The 23429-nt window shown below is 38.8% G+C and overlaps 1 protein-coding gene across 17 annotated transcripts in view; it reads left to right on the top strand.

Annotated features, from left to right (window-relative positions):
* CEP152 (centrosomal protein 152) overlaps positions 1-20456 on the top strand; it is an 89984-nt gene extending 69528 nt beyond the window's left edge. For 9 of the 17 annotated variants that reach the window (XM_070054153.2, XM_070054151.2, XM_070054154.2 and 6 more), the window contains 8 exons: positions 531-1181; positions 3946-4087; positions 7192-7359; positions 12748-12844; positions 13703-13806; positions 15972-16128; positions 16373-16476; positions 19103-20455. In XM_070054153.2, coding sequence (XP_069910254.2) covers positions 531-1181; positions 3946-4087; positions 7192-7359; positions 12748-12844; positions 13703-13806; positions 15972-16128; positions 16373-16476; positions 19103-20145 — 2466 coding nt within the window. In that variant the 3' untranslated portion in view covers positions 20146-20455. Of the gene's footprint in view, positions 1-530; positions 1182-3945; positions 4088-7191; positions 7360-12747; positions 12845-13702; positions 13807-15971; positions 16129-16372; positions 16477-19102 lie in introns of all 17 variants that reach the window. The other 8 variants (XM_070054155.2, XM_089309460.1, XM_089309458.1 and 5 more) reach the window with 5 other exon arrangements.
* Positions 20457-23429: the final 2973 nt, after the last annotated feature.

The raw sequence follows: 23429 nt of genomic DNA, 5'->3' as shown, positions 1-23429 counted from the left end.
CATTAAGATTTCCTTATGAGCCTGCTTTTGCTTTAGGTAAAAGATGTTTACAATTTGTTGGGAGTTTAGGCTGTATCTATATTTTACCAAACTAACACTGAATATTTTTCTAACATTAGCTTTGGCTAATTATATAATTTTGTCCTTACAAGAGTATTCCAAAAATTTATGGAAAAATAGTTAAAAGATTTTTGTGCAAATAAAATTTGAAGTTCATGAATTTTTACATAATTTGCATTTTCCATGAACTTTTCAAAGATCTGTCATATGCCAATTTGAAATTCTAGTTCTCCATCAGCAATTAGTGTTTTGTTTTCTAAATAACATAAGACAAACTATTGAGTGATTTAAATAAGGAAAAAGATCTTAAAATATAGTATATTTTAATATAGAATATTATCTTGCGTAAATTCACTTTTCCCTTTAATTTTGATTTTAACTCTAAGTTCAAGTGTTAACCCAGATAGTTCCTTTAGTTTAATTTCTTTGCTAATGAGGAGAATCATAAAAACTTCTATTATGGCCTTTAGATATCACTTGCTGTTTGCGAAGCTAAAGAGAAATGGAAAAGTGAACTTGAAAATATGAAGAAAAATGTCATGCCTGGAAAGGAACTGGAAGAAAAGATTCATTCTCTTCAGAAGGAGCTGGAGTTAAAGAACGAGGAAGTCCCAGTGGTTGTCAGGGCTGAGCTGGCGAAGGCCCGGAATGAATGGAATAAAGAAAAGCAAGAAGAAATTCAGAGAATTCAAGAACAAAATGAGCAGGATTACCGACAGTTTTTAGATGATCATCGAAATAAAATTAGTGAGGTGCTTGCGGCAGCTAAAGAAGACTTTGTGAAACAAAAGACTGAACTGCTTCTTCAGAAGGAGACTGAATTACAAGCATGTCTAGACCAGAGTCGTAGAGAATGGACCGTGCAGGAGGCCCGGCGGATAGAGCTGGAAATCTCTCAGTATGAGGAGGACATCCTCACCATGCTGGGATTTCTCTTAAGGGATACTCAGAAGGAGTGTGTCAGTGGGTCAGAGGACTCACAGCTCATGGAAATAATGTCCATTTGTTCTTCAAAATGGGTGTCTGTGCAATATTTCGAAAAACTAAAGGCCTGCATCCAGAGAGCATTTCAAGATACACTCTCCTTACTTATTGAGAATGTCAGCCTGGAATGGGAAAAGGTATGTTCCTAAGAATGAACAAGGATAACTAGATGCCGCAAATGGTATTTTCCTTTCTTCAGTTTATAGTTTAATAGATCTAAGACTTATGTTTTTACCAGTGGTTTAAAAATCTTTTTGTAGAAAATCTAAAGGATTATATATTTTATTCTTAAACAGCAGCAACAACAAAAACTTACTATTCCATAATGCCACAACTTTCAGGTAGAGCTTTTAGCCTCTAGACATTTTTTCTTAACGTGTATATGTGTGTGTCTGTGTCTGTGTCTGTGTCTTTCTTATATGTGAAAGGGCCTGAGATTTCAGGATCTGAATAACTCTCATTCCTATTTTTGTTTTTTGGGCCTGACCACTTCAAGAAACATGCAACATGTTAAACTAGTTTCTTAAAAGTTTTAAAAGAGTTTAGAAGCGTAATTCTTGTCCTTGATGAAAAATGCCAACCGAGTACATATTTACCTGTGCATATAGAATATTGAATTAGATATGTTTGTCTCTGAGACCAGCTTTTAGTTTGTGTGGAGGACCTGTCAAAAACCAATGCCTTGCTACTTTCTTCAGTCAAGTATACATGAAAGATCCAAAATGATATTGTGATCAACCAATTTCAACATTTGGAATTAGAGGTGGAAAAAAATGCCAGTATTATAAGGTTTGCCTCATAGATGAGTTGAGAAGAGTTAAGGCCCATCAAAGTATAAGAGATTCAAAGACAGAATTGAGCATTTGGTACTAATACCTACTGGAAAGAGTTATAAGCCAGGAAAAAAATCTGAGTTCCAGTCCCACACTTGGTGAGAGTTAGCTTATTGTTTCAAGCAGTCATTTACTGGCTCATCTGAAAAATAAAATACAAATCCCTGGGTGTTGTAGGATATGCATGAAACAGTGTGACCTTTCTGCATCATGCATGTGAAACAGTATGGTATGGAATTTTAGAGCTAGAAGGTGGCAGAAAGATCAGTGTACCCAATCCCAGTTCACCCCAGTTGATACTTTTATCCTTGATTTTACATGCTACTGATGAGTAGTTACGTTCAATGTAAAAATAACTGAACAAGATCACTTTCCATAAATACTGCTTAATGCATTGGGAACTTTTAGGGAAAATAGTTAAAATAAGAAAAATTATTTGTAACATGTTTTAAGATGAGAAGTGGTGGAGAAATCATATTATATACTTTGAAGTTTGCTTTCCTGAAAACGTGGTATCTGCTATGTAAACCATGAAACTACAACACCTTTCTCTTACCACTTATGTGTATAATCAACCCCAAGCGTTTTTTGTTTTTAATAGGGCTAATAATAAGGGTAAGCAGTGTTAAGGTCATCTGTGTGATTTAATGGGGCTCACAAGTCTATGGAGACAAAATCACATAATCTAGCTAGGAATTTAGACTTTCTCAGCTTTTATGTGGTGGATCAGATTCCATTCCCAAGAGAATGATGGCTTTGAAATGCCTTATCTGACAATTGTCATAGAAATAATATCTTACCTTTTATAGTTTTCAAGCTAACTCAGAATCTTGAGGTAAAGCATTGGTTATAAATTTGTAATAGTTTCCATAAACATGAGGAACTGTCATTCATAGTTTCTTAAATCTGTTTTTTAGACTTGCTCATTGAAATTAAAACAAGAATTGTTCAGGGTACATAAACAAGTCCTCGTTTATATAACTGAGACCCTCAAAAGTTTAAAATAGGTGTAATGAATGAAAAATAGTTTCCAAGAAAATGAATACCTTATCAAAATATGTTAATGCAACAGTACAAAATTGTAAAGTAAATTTTAGGTTATGTGTTCTGTCTTTTAATCATACCAAAGTCAAGGTAAAAAATAAGATCAAATGTTTGTCTTGTCAAGAGTTTTGGCCCTTCTCTAGCCTTAGGTAGAAGCCAAAATTGTTGATGCCTTTGGGTTCAGCTTTTCTTCCTTTTGGCTTGAGCCTCACAGCCTCTTGATTGGGTAGAGTTTTTGCCTTTTCTTTATAATTGTTGACCTGTTCTTGTTGGCCATCATAAGTAGGTTTCCTGACAGTTAAGTTAGTTTCTCATAATCTAAATCAATACTTCTTAGAATCAAGCATGTTTTACATGTTTTTAGTAACTAGACAAGAGTGCTTTCTCAGTGTCACATTCTGGCGTTTTTTGATTTAGTAGTTGTCTAAAATCTGAAAATATTGCTTTAAAACCCACTAGTGAATTTAGTAGTTGCATTGCCTGTAACAGGGACTGGAACATAAAAATAATTCAATAAATGTTAGTGAAGAAATAGCCTTGTGCAAGATGTCTAATTTGGCTAAGCCTCGGTTTCTGTCCTTCCATACAAAATGGCGTATATGTTAAAGTATTTAGAAGGATAAAAATTATTTTTACTGTGGTTATTTTTCATTGGAGGCAAAAGCTTGATAATAGTTGCTAATGAATTTGATTCCTGCTGCAGCGCTGGATTTTGAAGAACATTTCTGATTGCATGTTGTCTGTCTATGGTGTGATCACATAAACCACTAAAATTATCTCACATTCCTTTGTATGTTTCAGAGTTGAGCTTCATTCTGTCTTAGCCGACCCATCAGTCTTTTCTGACACTGTTCTAATAAATATGGTCATAAGAGAATCATTTATGATATCGGCAGTAGTCATGTGATAGTTCAGGCAAGATTTTTTTCCAAGCAACATTTTCTTTTTATGTTTTTAACACTTGAAGTAGAAGTTAGCGTGAAGATCTTTACTGGGTACTCACTATGAGGATAATTAATTTCAGGCAAGTATGGCTAAGATCTCTGCGGATCCTGCCGCCCAGGGCATTGGCAGAGGAGACCTGGGAGCAACAGCAGCCCTTCCTGCGTCTACATCTGGACACCGCGCTCAGCCACTGGCCTGGCAAGAAACAGCAGCAGAAGCTGGTAACTGGATTTTGTTCCCACTATTCTTTGTAACATCTGTAATCACCATTCCCCAGGGTTTCTTTGAGGATAAAAGGAGATCAAATATGTGAATGGTTTTGTGAGTGAAAAAATGTGTGCTCTTACTCCAACTACTGTGTATCCTCTCCCTAGATTTTATTTCGTATTTTTATGGACAGGGTTGATTTAGACCCTCTTCTTTTAATGGTTTCCCTTCCATTTACAAGTGATTTTTGGGACTAGACAAATGAGAATTTTATCCCCTAATGAGAAATCAAGGGTTTCACCTAAGAAAATTGCCAGCGAATAAAATGTTTCATTCAAATTCCTGAAGCTGATTTCAGCCATTTTAAAAATGAAAATCATCCTGCAGTATAGGCATTGTCTAGCTTATTTGTGAGGGTTTTTTTTTTTTTCCAGCTAAAGGCAGTGTTTTTAATTTTTTCCTCTCTAACATGTGACAGAGTGAATGCTGCATAGTATGTGTTCCTTAAACCTTGGATGAAGTAACAGTTTAATTCTTCTTTAATGACTTAAACTTGTCATTTTGAAAGAATTTTTGTACTGTACCACAACCCTTTTTATTCCTAGCTTCCTGAGGCACAAGGACGTATGTTGCCTCTGGGTTTTCTGAGGTAAGCACTGACACGTCCTTGATTAGATATCTTCTCCTTGCAGCCTGCTCCTTCCCTCACACAAATGTGTAAACTCACTTTCTGCTTCTTATTTACACTTTTCACTGGAATCTGGAAGAAAATTAGCAATTGCCAGAGCAAATTATATGATGTACCAAGTCAATAACCTTAGTTTCTACACATTTCTAATTCAGTTGGTAATGTTCCCAGGAGCTTAGGTAATCTCTGTTAGTTGATAGTAATTTTCCTCATTCACAAGCTCTGTCCCCTTATTTCTAGGTTCTAGATGGCTCTGAGAATATTGACTATTAGGTGGGTGGTAATACTACCTTAATTTGTATCTTTTTCAATTTTTTGTCATATTTGCAATAGCCTGATAGTTTATTTTCATCATGAAAGGGCTAGAAATAACTGTTAACGTTATGTAGTTTTGGGAAGTCCTATAAATATGAAAGAAGATTTCTTTTTTTCCCACCTATTTAGAAAGAACTAAATAATCCCAAACATGTGTTAAGTGATAAAGTCCATAGGACTCCCACCAGCAGATAGTAACCATTGTTGACTGGTTATATGCTCCTAATAGCTTAATATTTTAAAGATAAACATCAGTTATAAAACACTTGATACATAAGAATGTGTGTAAGTTAGAGTGTAACAGCCAGGAACCCACTATTCCGTTTAAGAAACAGAACATCACCAATACCATGGAACACAGTTCTTCCCCTGAAACCCGAGGTAACAAATAATCTGTTTTTTTTTAAAAATTATTAATGTTTTAATAGAATATAACTATTTTTAAAAAGTTATTGTTTTTTGTAATAAAAGTGGCTTAATATTCATGTCCTTTGTTAACTTGCTATCTTTCCACAGAACTTTGTGTTAATGCATACAACTCTAGCTCATTTTCATTTCTGTACAATATTTCACTTTAGAAATGTACTAGAATGGACTTATCTGTTATCTTGTCAGTGGGTACTTGCATGGTTGCTGATCTTACAAAAGTAGCTGAAATGAAAAATAGAAAATCAGTGTTTAGTACAAGTATGATGCTTCATTAATCCCTAATAAGTGAAACTGATTAAGAGAACTAAGATTAATTTTGCGTGACCAATCACATTATATGCACATTTTAGGTACTCGCTTCTGAGCCTGTGCCGATTTGTATTTCTATTTGATTATATCACTGATAGTAGTAGTAATAACCCTTTGTATAATTTTGTTATTCTAATTTTATAATGCCATATGTTAGTAATGACAGTAGCTATTTATTTTGTATATGCTGTATTCCAGGTGCTACGCAAAACAGTTTTTATATATTTATATCAGTAGTTTTGAGTCATTTTTTTAAATTTGGAGATGACTTCAAACTTATAAAATGTAGAAGTTAGAAAAATAAAAAGTTGCAAAAATACTTATATACACCTCTTAGTAACACCTTACTCCAGCTGGTGTTCACATTTGGGTGTTTGTGCATGTGATCTCCTTTTTTTCCTGACCCATATGAGGTAAGTTATATCATTGTGACCTTCTATGTTGCCCATTACTCCTTGTTAACAGAGCTTTCCCCACTTAGGTTTGTCTGTTTCTTCCCGAGAAGATTCTTGCCTGGACACTGCCTGGGTGATCCCCTCTCCTGACCACAGTCTGGTCATAATGCCTTCTAATTTCTTCACTAAATAATTACTGGGTTTTTCCCTCTAGGAACTAATGAACAATCTGTGGGGAGACACTTTAAGACCATGCAAATATCCTTTTCCTCATTAGAACCTTCTGTTAAGTTTGTTGATTGGCGATTCCCACCTGATCCAGTCTTTACTACAGTGGAAGCAAAAGTGTATTTTTTGTTTCCCCAGTTGCAGACCTCCGTCCAGTATTAGCAGGTGGCACTCTGTGGTGTCACAATCAGGAGTCTTCCCTCCCCTTGGCCTGTATATTTCTTTATCTACTTGCCTTCCATCCACAGGATTACCGCTGTGACTCTTGATGATTCGTAATGCATCGCTGTATTTAATGATGCTCAAATTGACAGCAGTTTATCTAATAGAGGCCCTTCAAACTGCTTTTGTGATGGGAGTGTATTTGAGTACTTTCTTACATGGCAAGATCTTTCAGTCTCTTTGTTCTCTTTCCCAGAACTGGAATCAGCCATTTCTTAAAGATTCCCAGTTCCTTTTCGTAGGAAACGATACTCAGTGCTAAGATCTGAATATAGGTTTCACAGTAGTTAAAGTAGATCGTATTATCCAATTCTACGTATTAGAAAACTAAGCCTCAGAGAGATTAAGGAGTCCGTGGAGGCACACAGCCAGTGCGTGGTGGGAACAGGATCTAAACCCAGGTCTCTCTGTCTCAGGATCCTGCTCTGTCAGGTGCACTGGGGCCTTTGATTGTGAGTCACGTCATCTGCTTTGCTTTTCGTAGTTCTCGGGCCAAACCGATATAAAAGCTTTCTGTCATTTAATTTTGCAGATAAGAAAAAGATCCTTGAAATTAAGAATTTATGCTGTGGACCCTGCTTTCAAGAACTTGAAAAGGCAAAGCAGGAATGTCAAGATCTGAAAAGAAAACTGGAGAAATGCTGTAGGCATCTTCAGCACTTAGAAAGGAAGCACAAAGCTGTAGTGGAAAAAATTGGAGGTTAGCATTTAAAGTAGCACTGCTACTGCTATAAATCTTTCATGCTGTTGACATAAATGTTCAAATGTGACATTTTAGTTAACGTTTGCACGGTTTCTCTTTTGGGATTAACATAACCTAATTTGGACCTTATTTTTACTAACAGAATTATTCCTAGTCAACTCAAAAGAGGAAAACTTCAGCTGTGATTAAAAGGTCACATTCCTTCCTTCCTTTTCTTGATTGAACAGATAGCAAGGGCCCAGTATGTGTCAAGCAGTGTTCCGGGCAGTGGGGATGCTCTGAGGAATGTTTCCAGACCTGGTGGAGATACAAAACACCCTGCTGCTCCCTTTCTCCAAAAAACTTAAGTGACAGGAACTAAGAACAGAGTAATAAATAACTTGACATTGAGTGCTATTGGCAATATGCTGTGCGTTTTTAGCAGAAAGGATGGTAACTCTGTCTCTTAATTAGAGTTAAGGAAAGTTGCCTGAGTCTTTGCCAAGGGGAAGAACACATTCAGGGCGGAGGGAAAAGGCGTGTAGCTTTGGCCTGGCCGCCTTCAAGGCTGCTGACCACATTGCAGTCAGGGAAGTCTTTGCCATTTCCCACTGTTCTTTTCAAGAAGGAAAGCTATTGGGCTTAAAGGCTGCTTTCTTACTACTTGCTGCACCCCGAGCTCTGGATAATGGATTCCTTAACTGGTCATGTTTTCTTTTACTGCTGATCCTTGCCTATAGTGTTATCAATCTGACCTGTTCTTTGTCCTACCATTTGACTTCCAATTGCTCATCCTTTAGGATTCAACTCAGAAGACACATCTTCTTTAAAACCTTCCTTGATTTTCCTCAGCCTGGGTTAAGTGGGCTGCTTCTGTGTAGCCCTGTAGCCCTTGGCTCTTTCTCTTACCTTTCTGTATTTTAATTGCTTTGTTGCGTGCCTGATATCCTCTCCCAACTACAGGTTCTGGGAGGATGAAGAATGTATTTTATCTTGTTTATCCATATACTTATGATATTGAGCACATACCAGACAATGAATGTTCGAATGAATAAAAAACTGAGCGCCAGGGTCCTAAATAATTTTATCCAGAAAAGATCAGGTAAAGAGGTTCATTCATTTTCTGCATTCACCTCGACAATGGCAGTCACCTCTTAAGTCTTTCTGTTTCCAGCGTTACCCCTGTAATTCATTCCCCATGGGGCAGCTAGAGAAACCTTTTACAAAAGTAAATTGGATCATGATAGTCTCTTGTTGAAAGCCGTTCAGGGGCTTGCCATGGTCCCCAGTATGAAGTACAAATACTTGATTTTACGTGGTTTAAAAAGCTCTTTATGATTTAGTACCTGGCAACCCTTTTACACTGAGTAGAGCCATAGCATGGATTTCATTGTCTCCTGTCTGAATCAGTCTGTCTGTCTTTAGCCAAACTTCCTGGTCTCATTTCCTGGTTAGATCCTCTTATTATACATTCCCCATTGCGCCTGTGCTTTTTATAATATACATCACTTTTGTTATTTCTTGCCTGTACTCCTTTTTGGAAGATAGACTTCAAGGATCAAGTCCTGTCCCAGCAGTTAATGAAGTATTCAGCCTCATAGCACATAGAAGAAGCTACATACTACCACACCTGTTTACTTACCGTTTACTAAGTTTGTTAGATAGATAAAACCTTTTGGAATTATGAATTTTGAGGTAAAAATTTTTTTTTTTTTGGACAGGCAGAGTGGACAGTGAGAGAGAGAGACAGAGAGAAAGGTCTTCCTTTGCCGTTGGTTCACCCTCCAATGGCCGCCGCTGCAGCCGGCGCACCGCGCTGATCCTGGCAGGAGCCAGGAGCCAGGTGCTTTTCCTGGTCTCCCATGGGGTGCAGGGCCCAAGCACCTGGGCCATCCTCCACTGCACTCCCTGGCCATAGCAGAGAGCTGGCCTGGAAGAGGGGCAACCGGGACAGAATCCGGCGCCCCAACCGGGACTAGAACCCGGTGTGCCGGCGCCGCAAGGTGGAGGATTAGCCTATTGAGCCACGGCGCCGGCTTAGAGGTAAAAAATTTAAAAACTACACTTCCCTTTGTGATTACTTTGCTCTTTGCTAGAGGACAGAGGACTAAATAACATTTTGCCCAACTATAGCTAAAAGTACAATATAAAGAGTCTCCAGAAGTTCATGCAGTGCTTATATGAAAAAAAACCATGCATGGATTTTAAAAAAGTTTTGGATATTTGTTTTTCTATTTATTTGAAAGAGCAAGAGAGACGGGGAGATGTTCCACCCATTGGTTCCCTCCCCAAATGACCACAACAGCCAGGTCTAGGTCAGGCCAAAGCCAGGAGCCAGGAACTCTATCTTGATCTAGATGAGTGACAGGAAGCAGAGTACTAGGGCTACCTTACCAGGCACATTAGCAGGAACCTGGATTGGAAGTGGAGCAGCAAGAACTTGATCTGGAACTCCAATATGGGATGTAAGTGTTAGAGGTGGCAGCTTAAACCACTGTGCTACAATACTAGCCCCAGATTTCAAAGCTTTTTTTTGCACCAAAATAAGCTCATATTAATTTGCCTGTCCGAACAGGATCTATTTTAAGGCACTAAGAAGGATAAGACATGAGTTTGAAAAGAGCCCCTCTGAGAGCAACATGAATTCTGTTAAACTAGAAGCAAAAACAAACATTAGATTTATGGTGGAGCTTGAGTGGAGACAGGGTGAAATCACTGATACTTTATGAAAAGTGTACAGGGAATATGCTCCAAAGAAATCAACAGTTTGTAAATGGATAACTCCTTTTTTTTTTTTTTTTTTTAAGATTTTATTTATTTATTTGAGAGGTGGAGTTATAGACAGTGAGAGAGAGAGAGACAGAGAGAAAGGTCTTCCTTCCATTGGTTTATGCTGCAACTGCCAGAGCTGTGCCGATCTGAAGCCAGGAGCCAGGTGTTTCTTCTGGTCTTCCATGCAGGTGCAGGGCCCCAAGCACTTGGACCATTTTCTATTGCTTTCCCAGGCCACAGTAGAGTGCTGGATTGGAAGGGGAGCAACCGGGACTAGAACCGGCACCCATCTAGGATGCCGGTGCCTCAGGTGGAGGATTAACCTACTTCGTCACAGCACTGGCCCCTGGATAACTCATTTTAAGAAAGGACAAGACAATTCTGAAGATAGTCTACAGAGGCAGACTATCAAGATCAATTTGTGAGGAATCATTAATCTTATTTGTTCCCCAGTTGAAGAGGGGGATGGACAAAAGTAGAAACAATAGCCAACACCACAGACATTTCAACTGGTCCCATTTAAATTTTATTTTAAAGATTTTTATTTATCTGAGAGAGTTACAGACAGAGGGAGAGACAGAGAAAGGTCTTCTGTCCGCTGGTTCACTCCCCAGGTGGCTACAATGGCCAGAGCTGTGCTGATCCTAAGCCAGGAGCCAGGTGCTTCCTCTCGGTCTCCCATGTGGGTGCAGGGGCCCAAGGACCTGGGCCATCCTCCACTGCCCTCCCAGGCCACAGCAGAGAGCTGGATTGGAAGAGGAGCAGCCGGGACCAGAACCACCAGAACCCATATGGGATGCTGGCGCCGCAGGAGGAGGATTAACCCACTGCACCACGGTGCAGGCCCCATCCACCTTCCACAATTCTGACTGAAAAATTAAAGCTGAACACAAGCTTCCTGCTTGATGGACCCAAAAACTGTTGCACATCCATCAGTCGGCTGCATGTAGAACTTTGAATAAGATGTTAAACATGTGGATCACGATCTTGAAGCATTTCTTTGAAGAATTATAACAGGAGATGAAACCTGGCTTTTCCAGGGTAATCCTGAAGACAAAGGACAATCAAAACAATGGCTACCAAGACCAGTACATGGTCCAATCAAAGCAAAAGCAGACCAGTCAAGAATAAAGGTGTGGCAACAATTTTTTTGTAAGGTGAAGAGCATTTTTGCTTGTTGGCTTTCTAGAGGACCAAGGAGTGCTAACACCTGCTTGTTTTGAGAGTGGTTTGAGAAAGTTAGCCAAAGCCTTCACAGGAAAACCCCAGGCAGTTTCCCCAGAGTGCTTCACAGTGCTCTTGCCATTTCCCATCAGACAACGGCACATTTGTAAGATGATAGGGAATCCCTCATCCACCTTACTCCTAATTTGCTTCCTCTTTTCGGTTGTCTGACATTAAGAAAAATAGGTATACTTTAAAAGCTTTTTAAGTTAATGCAAAAAAGACTACACTGATATGAATAAATTTCCAGGACCCTCAGCTCTTCAGAGGTCAGAGGTGGACAAAATGACTGGAACTTTTTTTGTTTTTAATTCCATTTTCCATGAACTTTTTGATGTTTACTCATATAATTATTACAATATTTGATGGAAATCAAGAAAAATTTTTTACATAAGATGACGAGTGGTAGGATATGATTCTTTATAATATTTAGTACCATATATTATCATCAAACAGTTACTCTACATAGTGTTTATTGAAACTAATCCCTCCTACATTTCATAGCAACGAAAGTTTGTACTTTCTCAAAAGCACTGACTGAGGATGGTCATCAATGCCAGAATTTAAGTCATTGAATTTTGCTCTTAATATAAATCTTACTAGATGATATTTTTGCTATCATTGCTTTTTTGTTTCTTAAATTGTTTTCTCTCTTGGTAACATGTATTGAAAAATGGGAAAAAAGTGATTTCATTTCCCAAATTATGGGTTAACAGGATGGCATAGTAGGAAACATGACATGCTATCTTCACATTGGTATTTCCGAGCCTATGTAAGGTGTTATGCATTTGTTGTTTTATTTCTTTTATAACCTTTAAGGTAAGTGACACTATCCCCATTTTACATGTAAAAAAACTTAAGTTCAGAAAGTTAAATAATTTGCCTTGGTTGATCCAACTGGTCAGAAGCAGAGCTAGGATTTAAAACTAGTCTCTGTGTCTCTGAAATTTATACTTTTTTCTTTTATACCACATAGACTCTCTCATTTTCATCTTTCTGAAGGTCCAAAAAGTTGAAAATCTTACATTATTTCTGAGCAGGGCACCTACTTAAGGTTTTTATTTTATAGAGATGCTTGAACACCAAATGTAGGCCAGGATCCTTGGTAGAACTTGAGTTAGAAATCCTACTAGGTTTCAACAGAGCACATCTAGCAGGAAAATAAAACACATGTCTGTGAAACAAATTCCAGGACGATGTGTGACCCTAAGCAAGAAGGTGGAATACAGATCTTGAGTGCTGAGATGACAGAATAGGGAATGATCGGACTAGAGTTTATCAGGGCATTGATAACACAGGAGAGCAACTAGAATTATGCCGTCTTTATAAACATGTGTGTCAGGCACTTAAGGAAGAGGAAGACTGGAAAAAAAGGGAACTGACTACTATACTATAAACTTTCCTTTGTAGAAGAGAATAACAAAGTTGTTGAAGAATTAATAGAAGAAAACAGTGACATGAAGAATAAATTGCAAGAAATGCAAGCACTTTGTAAAACACCACCAAGGTAGACTTTTACCATTTTAAAGAGACTGTTTATTTCTAACCATTTTGATGTTTTTGAAGCTATCAACTATTTCTTTGGTTATGTAGCAAAAGGTATAAAAAAGTTTTGGGAGATTTTCTATCTCCAGAAGATACACTGTTAACTTCTTAAATAATTTAAGCTTCTTTACACATGCATGTCCTGGGCACAGTGTATTTAAATTGGGGTTATTGCAGAAAGTATTATGTAATCTTTTATTCATTTGATGTTATTAAACATTTTCCCATGTTAAATACTGTATGCTTTTTTTTTTTTTGGACAGGCAGAGTGGACAGTGAGAGAGAGAGACAGAGAGAAAGGTCTTCCTTTTTGCCGTTGGTTCACCCTCCAATGGCCGCCGCGGCCTGCGGCCAGTGCATGGCACTGAACCTATGGCAGGAGCCAGGTGCTTCTCCTGGTCTCCCATGGGGTGCAGGGCACAAGCACTTGGGCCATCCTCCACTGCACTCCCAGGCCACAGCAGAGAGCTGGCCTGGAAGAGGGGCAACCGGGACAGAATCCGGCACCCTGACCGGGACTAGAACCCGGTGTGCCGGCGCCGCAGGCAGAGGATTAGCCTAGTGAGCTGGGACGCCGGCAATACTGTATGCTTTTCAATACCTACATTTTTATCCTGTGGATTTACCAATATTTAAGCATCTGTAATAATGAAGTTATGTCCATCCTTCCTCCCCCTCCATTTTAAATAACTATGGTAGTGGTCTTTGGGTATGAATTTTAGCACATCTCAGTTGATTTCCTTTGAATGCATGAATACACATTTTTTTCAAATGAAGTTTTTCACTAACACTGTCTTTGCAACCTTTGGTTTGTTTTTAGGTCTTTGTCAGAAGGGGCCATTGAAAATCCTTGCCTGCCATGCCACAGGGAAGCCTTAGAGGAACTTCGTGGGCAGTACATAAAAGCTGTAAAAAAAATTAAACGTAAGTTCCTAGACAGACTCCCATTATTTTGAAGTTTGGACCTTTTTAAAATTGTGGTTGTTGAATGAAAACTTGGAGTTTACCAATAGTAGTACTTTTTGGGAACTTTCCAAACTATTTTATTATTTAATCTTAGAGTTGTGATGCTTTTTCAAAATTATGCAGTGGCTAATTTTGTCCAAGTATAATATATTTTGGAAGTGACATGGAAGTATGAAAGTAGAGTTAATTCTTTTCAGACTTAAAAGCAATTATTAATTTGAGAGGTTGAGAGAGAGAGAAATGAACTTCCTTCTGTGTGTTCACTCCCCAGATTCCTTCAATGGCAAAGTTAAGCATAGCTGAATCCAAGAACTCAATCCAGGTCTCCTACATGGTGACAAGGAGCCAACCACTTGCCCTCAGATATTTTTTTTTATTGTTGATTATTCCATTTCTTTTTTGTAAACTAAAATTTGATAACCTCACAGCTTAAATAACTTGCAAAATAAGTCACATGAGTTTTTTTAATTAGTAATTACTACTTCCTATGGTAAGATCGAACAATTGCTAACTAGATTCATTTCTTTGTCATTATTATTCCTCAGAGCTGTGTATTTTTATCAGTTCTTGTCCATACCAGGTGGTGCCAGCATGCTCTGAGAGCCTTGCCCTGACAGTTTCCCAGTGTATAATACTTCCTGGTTTTTAATGACAAAATTGCATAGAAGGGGATGTGTGTCTTAATACAATAGCCAGCATTTGAATAGGAAAATGAATTTACTTTGTAAAAATATATTCATTTTTAACAAAGAGCAGGAAAGATCTCAAATACCTAATATAATTGGTAGAACATCTATACATGATAGATGATAGATCTATACATGATAGATGTTCTAGAAAACTCAAAGGGAATTTTCTTTATAGTAACATATTTTGTTAGTATCAGCAATAATTACAAACATGGCAACTTTTTGTTAATACTTGTAATTTGTTAACTGAGAAGTAGAAGTTTAAGCTTTTTTCATCCTACCACTTGGGTAAGTGTGTGTACTGGGTCTTAGATATATTTTTACAAAGTTGGTTGGAGGTTTTATATTGATATATGCTCCATTTTCATTTTTCCAATGAAAAAGTCTCCCAGTTAATATTTTTGCATAGAGCATGTAATTTTTAGATGGTTATTGACATTAAGAGGGAGACTTCCATATGAATGGGTTGGCTAATATAACAGATGCAGTCTTAGGGCTAACATTTTTTATTCAAAAAGTGGTTCTGATCAAAACCATGTTACATTAAAGAGAGAACTCGAGGGGCTAGTGCTATGGTGTAGTGGGTAAAACTGCAGCCTGTGGCTCCAGCATCCCATAATGGGCACCAATTTGAGTCCTGGCTGCTCCACTTCAAATCCAACTCCCTGCTAATACACCTGGGAATAGTCCTGCACCCAGAAGAAGTTTCTGGCTCCTGATCAGCTCAGCTGTAGCAATTGGGGCCATTTGGGGAGTAAACCAGCGAATGGAAGATCTCCCTGTTTCTCTTCCTCTCAAATACATCTTTATAAACAACAGCAACAACAGCTTGGAGCTGAGAGTTACATTACCTTCTGAAATTCACATTCACACGGACGTGTCATCACCCTCCTTACAGTAGCATTTTGCACCTGTCTCCCATGGTTTGTGAGATTACATTTAGCAAGGTGCTCAGTAAGCGCTGCTGAGAGAATTGATGGAAAGTGGACTTTCGGAGCACAAGTGACGAATATGAGTCTCTAGCTCCTGTTGCCTCCTCTCCACCCTTTTAGTGTCTCCTTTCTTCCTCACCCTTTCTATAATTTCCTCTTTCTCTTAAATGGACGTAATGTACAATTGGAATACATGTTTCTGTGCCTAGTAGTTTGGGTATTTTCTTGCTAAGTGTTTTAGAATATGACAGAATTTCCCTGGGGAGCTTATCATGTTTCCTTGCCGTATGTTATGTCATCATTCCAGAAAGACTTACTAATTCTCTTTTGAGTCTATCAAAGTGGGATCTGAAGTATTCCATTTACATGACTATGGAAAGTTTCAGTTGTACCTCCAGTAACTCTCTCTCACAGAAAATTGGGGCCTGAAGGCAGCCCCTCCTGTTTCTGAATCAGTGCTAATGAACCTGCATTCTGTGGGTATCCCCTCACCCCACTGTAGGTGACATGCTTCGTTACATTCAGGAGAGTAAGGAAAGAGCTGCGGAAATGGTAAAAGCAGAGGTATTGCGAGAACGCCAAGATACTGCCCGAAAGATGCGCAAATATTATTTGACTTGCCTCCAACAGATTTTGCAGGATAATGGAAAAGAAGAAGGGTAAGTTCATTGTAAAAGTTGTGTCCTAAGAGTCAAAGACAACTTGCTGTCATTTTCTAAACATTTTCCTTGACCACAATATTACCTGTTTCTACATGATCAGCCACTGGGGGTTATGAGAGACTTAACTGTTGTGCTACCCTAAGTGTTGGCAGAGCTAATAGGAAAACAGAAATCTTGGGGCTAAGAGAATTCATTTTTTCATTTAAATTGTTTTAATTCAATATTCTGGAATTCCCCACAGGGCTGAAAAAAAGATTATGAATGCTGCTAGCAAACTTGCTACAATGGCAAAATTGCTGGAAACGCCTATTTCTAATAAATCCCAGAGCAAACTTACACAGTCAGGTATGTCACAATGAGTCACTTGAATGGTTTTTCTGTCTCTTTTGGATATTAAATATTTTTAGTATGAAAAACTACAGGAAATGTAAGGAGTAAGAGTTAAATTATAAAGTTATATGCGTGTGATTTATTTGAACTAGAAAACTCTACATTCATTTATGCAAATTTCTGGTTTAAATAGGAAGCTTCCCATTGTTGCTTCTGCCCATACAAGTAAAATTTTTTTCTAAGATAAGAAAAAGGTGAAAGTATAACTGAACTTATATAGTTGCCATGGATAGACCAGATGCTGTAGAAAAGAAGATAGTGTAGAGTTACAGATGAAAACCTCAGTTCAAAGCAGCCAGAAGGTGACAGGCACAATTAGGAACAATATCAGAATTGTTCCACATATGGAGGGGAGATGGCCCAGGAGAAGTAGTGGGCCTTGAGGGTACCAATGCAACCAGTGGGGCCACCCTCTGTTTTTCCTTTCCCCTCCCTTCCCCAACCTCAATACTGGGCAGCAGCATTAAGAACAAAGCGTGTGAGAGCAGGCAGTGTGCTAGGTGGCTAGCCACACCAAGGAATAACTGGGAGCCCCCATGCCACCTAATGGATCTTTCTACCTCTCCCAGCCTCTAACTGCTTGCCATTTAAATGTCCTAAATACCATATCTGTGCTGCTTGCTTAATCAAGACTCACCATATATTTACAGAAATCTGTCACCATGATAAGACATGAAACTAAAACAATAAAGACCTGAGAGTATTATAAAGTATAATTTTCTTGAAAAATGTAGGAAGAAATGGTAGAAGAAACTAAAATTATGCTCAGATTTTCACCATTTTCATGAAGAGAGTATAGACTCTATTAAATGTAGTCATTGGTGGAAAAATACAGGTTTAAGTATATTAAAATTCAAGGGTAACAAAGAAGTAGAATATATAATTTTCAAATTGGTTGGGGAAAAACTTGGAAGAAAGCATTTTAGCCTAGCAAAATCAGGAAAGAAGAAAGAATTAGAAAATCTGGGTAAATAGAACTCTTAGTAGATTGAAACATTAGCAATCATAGTAAATGTGAATAGGTTAAATTTGCTTATTATTAAAAGACCACAGAGCTGGTGCTGTGGCATAGCGGGTTCAAGTCCTGGCTGCTCCACTCCAATTCAGCTCTGCTACAGCCTGGGAAGGCAGTGGAAGATGGCCCAGGTCCTTGGGCCCCTGCACCCGCATGGGAGACCTAGAGGAGGCTCCTGGCTTTGGATCAGCACAGTTCCTGCTATTGCAGTCAGTCAAGGAGTGAACCAGCAGATGGAGGACCTCTCTCTCTCTCTCTGCCTCTTTTTGTAACTCTGCCTTCAAGTAAACATTTTTTTTAAAGGCCATAATTTTCTTTCTTTTTTAAATTGATTTTTAAAGATTTATTTATGTTGAAAGTCAGTTACAGTGCGGGAGAGACAGAGGGATCTTCCATCTGCTGGTTTACTCTCCAGGTGGCCGGAATAGCCAGCACTGTGGCAGGCAGAAGCCAGGGGCTTCATCCGGGTCTTCCACATTAGGTGCAGAGGCCCATGCACTTGGGCCATCTTCTGCTTTCCCAGGCACCTTAGCAGGGAGATGAATTGGATGTAAAGTAGTCAGGACATGAACTGTTGCCCATATCATGCCTGCCGGTGGCTTTCCCCTCTAGCATCACAATGCTAAAAAGCCACAAGTTTCAAACAGGGTTTTATAAAATATGGACATTTGCCATTTTTACAAGAATACCACCTAAAATTCCAAAAGAGTAGGGAAAGGCATGCCAGGCAAATGCAATATTGATATTAGATGACTTATAAATATAGTATTAGATGAATCAGAGCACTAAAAGGAGCAAAGATAATTTTTAATAGGAACAATCTCCCAAGAAACTATGAGTTGTTTCTGTGTGTAACAACATAGCTTTAGACTCGAAGTGTATGAAGCACAGGGTGGTAGAAATATGTGAAAAACAACTGGTGAGTTCCTGATCACCCCGGGAGATGTTTAACACAGGAGTATTTGTAGGAAAATGGGCTTTTTGAACTACTGAGAACCTGAAGCAGAGATTATCTGGAAATTCAGCATGTTGTTAACCATTCCTCATGGAGAAGAAAACTGATTGTGTAAGTTTTGGAATGGTGATATTACTCTTAGGACAGTGGCATTGAATAAGAAAGTAATGTTCTAGACTAGAGGCAACAGTGTGTAAATAGTGGCCCCATGGAAATGAACTTCTAGTGGACTGAATTACAGTGCTTCTAATTCTATGCTGTGTGGCCACATAGTGTCCTACCCAATTAAATCAGAAAACAGATTTTATAGAGAGATGTGTGCACACACACAGATAGGTCTAGGTACATGACTCTTCTAGCAAACTTCCTTCATCAAAAACTCCATTCCTGACACCAGAATCGGAATAGGTTAAAAAAAAATTGCAATTGCTTCTTAAAAAGCATTGTTGTAGAAAGTGATCAAATGAATGGCAATAATATATTAGATGTCATTAACAAAATTACCCTGGTTTATTTAGCAGATATATGTAAAAATTTTTTTAACTGTTTAGCATTGATATAGTTCCTTTAAATGTTCATTTTCTCTTACTTTTATGTTCCTTTGCTTATAGTAGCCCTGCCCCTGGCTTCGGAGACACTGATTGGAGTTGAAAAATCAAAAAGAAATGAAGTGCTTCAGAATACAGCACGTTACATTGAAAGCAGATCAAACAGCGTCAAAAGTATCCCCAAAAGTATGTGTGAGCAAGTTCCTAAGAGGAGGGCTGCTTGTAACTTACGACGGCGGTTAGAGGACTCGGAGCACGGGGACACAAAACATGTGGGTTCCAAAGGGTCCCTTTCGGACTTTCAGTTTGGAGATAGTAGTGGCAAGCACCTAGATGTTTTGCCCAAGAATGTTTCTCCTGAGTTTGTTCCATGTGAAGGTGAAGGAGGCCTTGGTTTGCACAAGAAGAAAGACCTACTCAGAGATACTGGTTCTGAGTCACTTCCACACTCAGCCACATACCCCTGCCCTGGAACCTTTGGAAATAAACCCTCACCTAGATGTGCCCCTGGTCTTTTTGAATCAGGATCCACACACATCACCTTTCAGGGTGCTAAGGAAAAGCCTCTTTTGAAAGGATACACACACAATTCACTAATGGCAAGTGAAAATGCTCTGTCCGAGGAAAGCCAAAGCCTGGGTGTTCAGGAAACTCCGGTAAAGGATGGAGGGGACCCTAGTGACTCCTTAGGCTGCCATCCCACCAGTGCAACTCTACCCTGTAACAGCCCCGAAGTGTCATTTTTACACAGTAGGCCGCAAAACACCTTGGATATACTGGGTGAATCTGTTCATTTCAAACAGTTTTCAGCAACCAATTGTCTTTCAGATACAGAGAAAAATAATATGGTTTGTCAACCAATGAAATGTCAGAGTGATCATGTTCCAGACCTGTCAGAAGAAACCACGTATTCCCAACTAGGGAAGATCAGTGTGACTCTTGGACACCCACCTCATCCTAAGGCTGATAACTTAAAGTCAGACTTCCAAACACTGAGCAGGACAGTGCCAACTTCAATGTGTCGACAGCCTGCAAGGAAGTTAATTCCTCCCCTGTCTAGCCAACAAGATAGTGGCTTTGATAGCCCATTTGTCAATCTAGATTAATCACTGAACAGTTTTTAAGAAGAATCATTAACATATTGATCAAATTACAAGGAAAGACTTCATACTGAAAAATTGTGGATTTCTGCCTATCTTGAGATGTTTTAATAACATCTATTATATGAGTAAAGCATTCTCATAAAGCTGTTTGGGATATTTATGTTGCCTTAATCTTCCAAAGGCCTGATGGTATATGTGTAATGTGCTTCTGTGTGGTGCTTATATTTGGTTGCTAAACCATATATTTTTATACTTACAAATTGGCTCACTATGTAGTGTTAAATTATTTAAATAAACTTGCATATGATCTGTAGCATTGCTATGAATTCTTTTGTAGTTTATCATATAGAAGTCTTATATTGACATCATGCTTGATACCAGGAAAAAAAATACAAGCTTACTCTTTGTATGTATGGTCAGCCAATTTTTTTTTTTTTGAAAGTGGCATGTTTAATGAGGCTGCAGACAATTTAGATATGCTTTTTCTGGAAATAGGTACTCACAAATTTTGGTCCTTGCTTTGATTTAGAGAAAAGGGGTTTTACAAAGTTTGCTGAAGAAGACAAGTACATAGCTGTTTCCCTGTTTTATTATTTAAAATATTATTCTGAACTTCTGAAATAACACAAATATTAACTGAAGATCACCTGTGACATCCAGAGACTTCAGTGGCTTGTTTTTCTTTTGTCAGAAACAATACTTGGAGATTTAAAAAAGCTTTATCATGAAGTAAAAAAAGCAGCACTGTTTTTACCTTGTTTATAGTGCAGATTTGACATATGCTGTGGGTTGCAAGAAGTACTTCTGAACTGAAGGGCAGGTGCAGAAATGAAGAACTCCCTAAGCACTATCATTTCTAGATTAATTCTTTTTCCAATTGCTAGAGAGGGATATGAGAGTTCAGGTGTATGCAGATACTTCCTGGAAGCAGTTACTATAGCTTCCTCTCCTCTCACTCCAGCCATGTTATGAATTGTACTTGGGGCTGATCCTGTATGTTTTTCCATCCAGAAGCAGGCTGACTTAGGTGGTGGTCAAGGGAGCATTTTCTTCATGCTTGATAACTCTCTAAAAGCAAGAACCTAGCAGGGAAATGTTTGGAGCCTAGAAAACTGTCCCCTTAACTGGTGAGCAGATACAGCCAAGCCTAAAAATTAGCACTGGATTTCAGTGCTTGAATTGACAAGCAGCTGTAGCAAGGAACACACCACCTCTCAAGTCTTATTGTGGGCCTGGCATTGTAGCAAGTAAAGCCACCATCTGTAAGCCAGCATCTCATGTGGACACCAGTTCAAGACCTGGCTGCTCCACTTCTGAAACAGCTCCCTGTTAATGCACCTGGGGAAGCAATAGCAGATGACACAAGTGCTTAGGCCCCTGCGCCCACATGGAAGACCTGGAGGAAGCTCTGGGCTCCTGGCTTTGGCCTGGTCCAACCCCAGCTATTGCAGCCATCTCGTGAGTGAATCAGCAGATGAAGATCTCTGCCTCTCCCTTTCTAACTCTGCCTTTCAAATAAGTATTTTTTTTTAACTTATTTGAAAGTCAGTTACACAGAAAGAGAGATCTGCCATCCGCTGGCTGACTCCCCAGGTGGCCGCAACAGCCAGGGTGGCCTAGGCCAAAGCCAGGATTCGGGATCTTCTTCTGGGTCTCCCCCATGGGAGGCAGGAGCCCAAGCACTTGGGCCATTCTCTGTTGTTTTCCCAGGTGCATTAGCAGGGAGCTGGGTCAGAAGTAGAGCAGCTGAAATTTGAACTGGTGCCCATATAGGATGCTGGCAGTGGCCCATCACATTGTGCCACAGTGCCGGTCCCTCAAATAAATCTTTTTTTTTTTTTTTTAAAGATGACATTTCCCTGTGGAGACAATGCCTTTTACCCAGTAGTAAGACTGAGATTTCTCACTCTAGGAAAACCTCTAAACCAGCTGAATTTCTATTCCCTGCATTAGCTTTTTGTTTCTACAATGAAATACCTAGGAAAAGATGGTTACCAAGGAAGGTGGTTTATTTTGGCTCATGGTTTTGAAGGTTCACAGTCAAAGATCCATGGCCTCTGGTTCAGCATCTGGTGATGACATTCTTGCTGGCAGTGAATCTCTCCTTGTGAAGCCACCATGATCTGATCACAAGGGCTTCACGGTAACAATTACTTTCCAAAGGGTGTGCCTCTGAATACCATAATTGGGTTAAGTATCCACTGTCTTAGTATACCTTAACCGAAGACTTTAGGGGAGTGAGCCTCATGGTACAGCAGTTGCGTGCCTTTGAGACACCCACATCCAGTAATACAATGCTGGGGTGCAAAGCAAGTCCAGCCCCTACTAATGCACATACCCTTGGGTGATGAGTCAAATACTTGGATCCTCCCACCCATATGGGAGACCCTGTTGGAGTTTCAGTTTTCTGGTTTTGGCTTGGCCCAGCCCTGGCTGTTGTGTGCATTTGGGGTGTGAACCTGTGGATGGAAGATCTTTCTGTCTACCCCCACCTTTCCCCTACTTCAAGTAAATGAAAAATAAATAAAATTTTAAAATCTAAAAAAGCCGCTTAGATATGGTTGCATAAATCTCACTTCACAGTGGTGTTTAATCCTGTCTTATCCTGCTGATTTTATTTGCTAATATTATATAGGAGTTACTGTTCTCTTATTTTCTTGTGATATTTTTCTCTTTGTTGGAAAGTGTTCCCTCACTTCATTTCTTATGAAAAAATTGGTTTAGGGTTGATATTTCTCCTTTGGATTAAAGTAGGAGAAAGTATCTAGCCTGGGCTTCGGAATTTTTAAGTAATTTTCTTGTTATGGTTTCCATTTGTTCTTTAGTCATGTTTGGTAGTTTTTGGTTTTGAGGAATTTTGCCATTTTTATCTAGATTTTTTGCATAACTTTCATCATTCATTTCAGTAGGATTAGCAGTGTTGTCTCCTTTCATTCTTGATTGTGGTATTTTGTGTCGTTTTTCTCTTAGTCTTGCTAATGGTTTATCAAGTGTTTGGATTTTCTTTTTTAATACCTTAAGAACTTTTGGTTTCTCTTATTTTCTGTCTATTTCATTGGTTTTACCCTCTTATCCTTATTTTATGTTTTTAGACTTAATTTACTCTTCTGTATTCTTAAAATGGAAGTTTAGATCACTGATGTGTTTTTCCAATGTCAATGTTTGAAGCTGTGAATTTCCCTGTTTAAGCTCCGCCTCTTATGTTTTTCATTAGTTCCCTTGTGATTTATATTCTGGCCTATTGGTCATCTTGAAATATGTTGCTTCCATGTTCAAGAATGGAGGAT

This window comes from Oryctolagus cuniculus, chromosome 12 (genome assembly GCF_051225735.1).
Source record: "Oryctolagus cuniculus isolate XC-2025 breed Fujian yellow rabbit chromosome 12, ASM5122573v1, whole genome shotgun sequence".
Classification (NCBI taxonomy): Eukaryota; Metazoa; Chordata; class Mammalia; order Lagomorpha; family Leporidae; genus Oryctolagus; species Oryctolagus cuniculus.
Note: the sequence above shows the minus strand (reverse complement) of the source record. Positions and strands in the feature narration are given on the sequence as shown.